Source organism: Aphanomyces astaci (assembly GCF_000520075.1).
Source record: "Aphanomyces astaci strain APO3 unplaced genomic scaffold supercont1.101, whole genome shotgun sequence".
Lineage (NCBI taxonomy): Eukaryota > Oomycota > Saprolegniomycetes > Saprolegniales > Verrucalvaceae > Aphanomyces > Aphanomyces astaci.
This window is the reverse complement of record NW_009798364.1, coordinates 91,496-97,819: the sequence shown is the minus strand read 5'-3', so window position 1 is coordinate 97,819 and position 6,324 is coordinate 91,496. Positions and strand designations below refer to the sequence as shown.

The following is a 6,324-nucleotide window of genomic DNA, read 5'->3' as shown; positions in this document are numbered from 1 at the left end:
TTCAGGATGTTTAACCTATTTACCAGATAAAAAACGTAAGTAAAAATAATTTAACGTCAACATTACGTGGGTTTAACTGAAATAACCGAGGCGTTTAATAGTAAAACGTCTCCTCCTGAGGATGGCCGATCTGTAGTCTTTAGATGAAATGCACCATACCGACGTAAAGTGGGGGAAGCACTGCTAACAGTTACTCGTAACGCAAATGACCAATTTATGATCAATCCCATTGAGCCAATCACGTCGGGGTATTTTTTTACCCCAAAGCCTCCAATAGATTATACTGAATGAACTCGATTCATTACACACGCTAACCACCATGCCGAATCATCCGGACATTCGACTTGAAAATGGGTAAGTTCCTTGCCTGCCCCGCAGATAACCTAAAATTGCTAAATGCTTCCTCGTATCGTGGATAGTATGGGTGCTTGTCAGGGAAATCACAGGTGTCGAAGACAACACAGACCTTCCGTATTCCCCATCTAACTGAACCCAAGCATTATCGTTACCCCATACTTTCACGCGCGCTGATGCCATGGCTATGCGCATCGCAGGCAGTCCTAAAATGAAACGATTGGAACAGGTTATCCGGACCATGTGTTGGAACTGTCCCACCAAATATTCTTGAAATACATAACCTTGTAAACTTATATATTACCTGACCAAAATGCATACACTATCCGCATAATTTGTATGCATCAAGGTATACACAGTTCAAGGTTAAAATAGTGATCATAAATTGGTACTCAAAAATTGAGTAAACTTGCTTGGAAAGTCGTCTTTTTGTATTAACAGTACATCTTCAAATGTAATAATTTGATTATGAAGTGAAAGCTCTGTGTTCGGTTGTTAAGAATCACTTCAGAAAATGTGAAAAGTCGTCCTGTGAGCCGAGATATGCGAATTCTATGGTGACTACTCCGAATAAGTGATCATAAATTGGTCATTTACGTTATTATTACTAGTACTCGAGAATAGAACGATTAATAGTGTATTAATGTAAATGGCAGATACACTGTATATTTCACACAAATGTACTGTATATTTCACTCAAATATACTGTATATTTCACACAAATACTGTATAACGTTACTGTATATTCTACACAAATACTACATGTAGTACAGAGGGGCGACGGATTTTATGGGACACTTGCTACTTCGAATTTGCCATTTCATCGGAAATGATTGGTTGAATAACTTCGAACTTCGATGGAAATCTCGATATTTAGCCAATCACATAATGCTTTTTTCACATATTCAAATCTTATTAGCTAACGTTATACTACGTAGTACTTCGGAGTATTCTGTACTTCCATAAAACTTCGGTGTCCCTTAAAATCCGTCGCCCCCTGTACATCTATTCCCGAGTAATAATACGAGTAACAGTTATTAATATCAGCGCTTCCCCCATTACACCGACCTGCAAGATATCCTATTGACTGCCGTCCAAAGGAACAAAGTTTTGATTGGGGACAATTTGCCAGGCAGTGGGTGGGAGTTTGCACTTGCGAAGGTTGTCTGTACCCAGACACAAGTGATTAACGTGAGCACAGGCTGGGAATGTGACATGGTCAGTGTGTGTGACGTGGCTGAATAATTTCGGGTGTGGCGTCAATACGCTTGAAATTGTCGCTGGTCGTTCGTGCGACGGTTGAGTGTCCGTTTGGTAAAATTCGAACAATCTCTCTGTGAATATATCCACAAACCCTACCAAAGGCGAGAATGGCACAGCTGCATTGTCTACAATCTCCCGAATGCCGCATGATCGTCATCCTCTTCACCACCAACCTACCCACCCAACGAGCCTCGATACGGGTCAGTTCGACTCTCACTTTTCTCCCGTCACCACGTTTCAGTTCCACGCAGCAGCCACACCCACATCACCTCGAGCATCAGCGTCTGTAGCATCCCTGAAACATCGATGACGGAGGGTGCTGCTCCGGCTGGGCAGCGCCATCTTCCTCTCGCTCGCTGCACCGGTCGTCGTAGCCTTCGTGTGGTCTTCTTCTCGTTCAAGTGGCAGCACCGCCACAGACACTGACAACGCCCTGCCGACGTTTCCCAATACATTGCGACCAGTGTTTGGCAGGAATGGATCGGCCGAGCCCATTTGGAATACTGACGTGATCACCCCAGGGGGGCGACGCCACGCCCGTCGCATCCTCAAGCCAACCCCAGCCACACCTACCCCCAAGCGTTGCCGCTACGACGTTGTCGATTCCGACGACAACATCGGCAACACTAGATGGAAATGGCGGCGGCCCCATCTCTACTTTACTCGCCCTTGCAACCACCCGATCGCCCTCGAGGACTGCCAACATTAATCACCCCAAGGACGACTATTCCATCTTGGAGACAGGGATACTGGCGGCCGCGATCGTAGACGCAATGACGAACGCGCCGCCCCTTTCTACAACGACATCCCCGCCTTCAAACACACTGCCCAGTGCCTCGTCTTCAAATGTACCTCCGACAACAAGGAGCCCCCCTGATATCCGGAAACTCGCCCTGTTTTGGAACGTTGTGATTGCGATCTTCCAAAAATTCGTCACGGCACTACCAACAGCCATACGTACTGCCCCCCGTCAGCACTCCCACCGTGTGCATGACCCTGTATTCAACACCGTCGACTACTGAGATTTCGCCGTCCCTGGCCAATCAAAACCCCTGCAACATTCAATCAAGAACACCAACCTCCCCGACAGATACGACCAACGCGTTCGTACCCACAACTGTATCTCCGGCAACCACGACGCCTTCCCCCCCTGCCACCCCCAAGGCGTCCCCCGTCGCCGCTGGGGTCGTGCGCCTCCGAAACGCTTGTGGGGGATCTCGGAAGCGCCAGCAGGATCGAACTCCCATCTGATTTTGCGCTGGAATTGCCCTTGTCTTTGGTGGGAAATGTCACGTTTCGAGCATCAATGGATCCATCAATTCCTGTGCTCACCACCACAACATGTACTGTACGTTGAACTGTACACATGTATTTTGCACGGATGTACTACGTAACGTTAGTATAATACGTAGTAAATAGTTAGGGCCTGTTCCAAGTAGATATATTTAGCAAAATGGCAAAGTGGTTCCAAGTAGAGGTTCTTACTTTTTTACCTCTTTTTGTGCGATTTTTTACGCAACTTACTAGCAAAAGTAAAAAAAGAGGTCCTTGACGTCTTTTTCTAAATCGTGAAAAAAAAAAGAATCGATTTTGATTGGCTCATGCTATTGTGCTTTCGATTGTGGCGTGGTTTCTCGTTGGAATTTAAATTGATTTGATTGGCTACTTCAGATGAGCTTCAAAATTATTAGCCAATCAAAACCTTCTCAATGAAATTCAACCAATCAGATCGATTGTGAATCGGTTTGGTCGGCGCGATTCGATTGCACCCCCTCCCCAAATTTGTATCAAATCGACAATATTTCTGAAAACTACTTGGAACTTCCCCTTAATAAACACACTTGTTTTCTTATATATAGTGCAAGGAACGTTGCAGCGAGACGGTTACGACTGACTGGACTTAATCGTGGCAAGGCGAAGTAGCGAATCGAATGACATTCCGCTTACCATTCGGGTGGCGATTCATTCTTAAAGGGACGAGTGCCCAACCCATCGGTGCATGAACGAAGCGTGTGCGGACGGACATGCTGCGCTCGTCCAATCTCCTGGGGGACGCCGAGTGCCCCACGACCTCTGTAGACGTCTGGTTTTGCTGACACCAAATTAGATTTTCGGATATATTTATTATATTCAGTATGTGGTTGGGGTGCAACTACAGGTAAGCTGAGAACGGAAGAAATACTCTCGGCATCGTTGGTACGACAGGACGAATTGAATCGATTTCACTGTCAACCCTGATGTTCAGGGTACATACAGTATGGGAAAACTATGCTCCGAGTATTTTTTAGAAATTGACCGGAGTGAAAACAATTAAGTCTTGTATTGTATGGGTTGGCAAACTTCAAATTCTTGTAAGATTGTCTGCTATTAACAGTAAATTACATGAGCAATTGTATTTGGATACAAAAGGAAAGATATTGTATTGTGCCAACAATACAATGTTTTGGCGAGATCCACACTTCGTAGTTGTAATTGTGCAGCATCTTATTACAGCAATCAATTATTATTGACCATTGTTTTATCGCCAATTATTTATTATTTTTTTCATAACCCTGATGATGTTGCTCCTCATCACGTTTTTAGGAAATGGATTTATACGCACGCTGTACAATATGTCATGTCCCGTGTATGTTTAACAAGCGGTGATAGTCATGGACACTTGCTTCGGACACACCATGGTTTTGACATCATTGGGCACTTTGTACGCCACTGGACACGTGGCATCGCCACACGAGAGCGTTTTGCACGTGGGAAACTGCTGCAGGTTGGCTCCACTTGCAGGGCGTACCAGCACCGTCATGGGCAGCTTGAACGACGACGGGCCGATGCAAACGTCCCACGACGCCCCGCAGCGCACGGGGATGATGCTAATGTCGTAGTAGAACCGGTTGTCCGCCCCGAAGTGCGTCTCAAACAAGGTCGCGTCGCCCGATGCATCCCACCCAAAGTAAAACATTTGACTGCGCTGGGCCGTGCCGTCCACTTGGATCGACCCGCCAGGCGCCAACGACGTGAAAAACGCGTTGCTGCGGTACAAGTTGAGGGTCTTCCCGCAGTTGTTTTGGAACAAGAACGCCCCGTCATTGCCCAATGCCGCGGACGATGGCGGTGGTGGCGGCGGAGATGTGATGACGGCCGGTGGCGGTGGTGGTGGAGAGGTGGTGGCGGCCGGAGGCGGTGGTGGTGGAGAGGTGGTGGCGGACGATGGCGGTGGTGGTGGCGGTGAGGTGGCAACCACCGGCTTTGGTGTGGTAGTCGTGGTGGGTATGGGATTTGTGGGAGGTGGCAAGGATGTGGTGGCGGGCAGTGGCGGTGGTGGTGAGGTGGCAACCACCGGCTTTGGTGTGGTAGTCGTGGTGGGTATGGGGGTTGTGGGAGGTGGCAGGGATGTGGTGGTGGTTGGCGCGACGGTTGTGGTTGTCGTGGTAGGTGCTACAATCGTTGAGGTTGGCATATTGGTCGTTGTGGTGACCTCCACTGGAGGAATGGTCGTGGTGGTGGTATTGACTGGCTGGCTGGTGACTGGCTCACGAGTGGAGGGTTCAACTGTAACGTTAGGAAGGATTATAGTATTTGTAGCAACGACGTTGGGCACGCTTGTGATGTTCGTGCTGTTTCTCGGATCGATCTTGCTGTTGGCGCTGGATTGGACTTCGGTCGGGTTGGTCGCGGACAAACTCGCCACGCCCACGACTGCCCCCACAACCAAGAGACACGTCGCCGCCGTGATGACTGCGATACGACGGCGCCGTCGGCGTTGGAATCCATGTTCGTACTCATTCGAGTCCTTGGGGTCGACGGTGGTGGGGGGCGTTCGAGGTGCGTTGTGGAAGTCGGTGGCGCTGGTAACGTTATGGTCCACCATGTTTGGGTGCGATGTCCTGTCGATATTAATGTGGTGTTTGTGGTTGTGTGGGTGGATTTGAAGTGGGCTAGCTCTCCGTCCATGGTGGTGGTGGTGGTGGTGATGGCTAGCATTGTGCTGTTGCAAACCTGATGTAATGCTGGCGTGAGCTGTGTACCACAGTCATGACTGTTGGCCGCAGGATGGTCGAGGTGAAATATACTCAATTTCAATGCTGTTCATACATTAAATATGAACTGACATAAGTAGAATAGGTTTTTATTTTATTAAATCATAAATATGGTATATGAAATGTAAGCTTTCTTATGCATGCAAATACGTATAATTCAAGTCGTACCTAGGGGTGATATATACTGACCAGCACGCCGCCATTGTCATTGAGTCAGCAATTCCCAAAAGCAAGAGTTTCCATCCACTGTTGCTTTTGGGTACATCTCACTTGTTCATACCGTGTAGTGTAATACGAGTCGGACATTCATTACGAGTCGGACACCCGTGAAATTAGATAAATAATACCACTCACAACGAATTTGTTTTCAGAGTTGTCACTTCGCGCGGGCAATAAACTCCAATCCCTTATCTATATCCCCAAATATAATACAATATCAATTTATAGAGGGAAATTTTTCGGAGGTTTTACGGAGGTTTTTACGCGCGAAAATGCAATGGTGCCAACGAAAGACGCCATGGCCATTCACAAACGTGCCATGGAGCTCACAGACGATCAGCCACAACGCTTGCCCAAGATCGGAAGGCCGGTGTCGAAGTACGGCCCCAAGAAGAAGCCAAGGCAGTACAAGAACACAGTAGTTACGTACAGCGAGCGGCTAAGCGTTATTCAA

The 6,324-nt window shown here is 47.7% G+C and overlaps 2 protein-coding genes across 2 annotated transcripts; one reads left to right on the top strand and one right to left on the bottom strand.

The window, feature by feature from the left end:
* Positions 1–1,756: 1,756 nt before the first annotated feature.
* H257_17238 (hypothetical protein) lies at positions 1,757–3,089 on the top strand (the record flags this gene model as incomplete). Its single annotated transcript, XM_009845954.1, has 2 exons — positions 1,757–1,899; positions 1,933–3,089. The coding sequence occupies 2 exons, from the start codon at positions 1,757–1,759 to the stop codon at positions 2,324–2,326; spliced, it is 537 nt and encodes a 178-aa protein (XP_009844256.1). The 3' UTR covers positions 2,327–3,089.
* A 1,049-nt stretch (positions 3,090–4,138) lies between these two features.
* Positions 4,139–5,482, bottom strand: H257_17237 (hypothetical protein; the record flags this gene model as incomplete). Its single annotated transcript, XM_009845953.1, has 1 exon — positions 4,139–5,482. One exon carries the CDS (start codon positions 5,480–5,482, stop codon positions 4,250–4,252), a length of 1,233 nt encoding a protein of 410 aa, XP_009844255.1. The 3' UTR covers positions 4,139–4,249.
* Between the last annotated feature and the right edge of the window lie 842 nt (positions 5,483–6,324).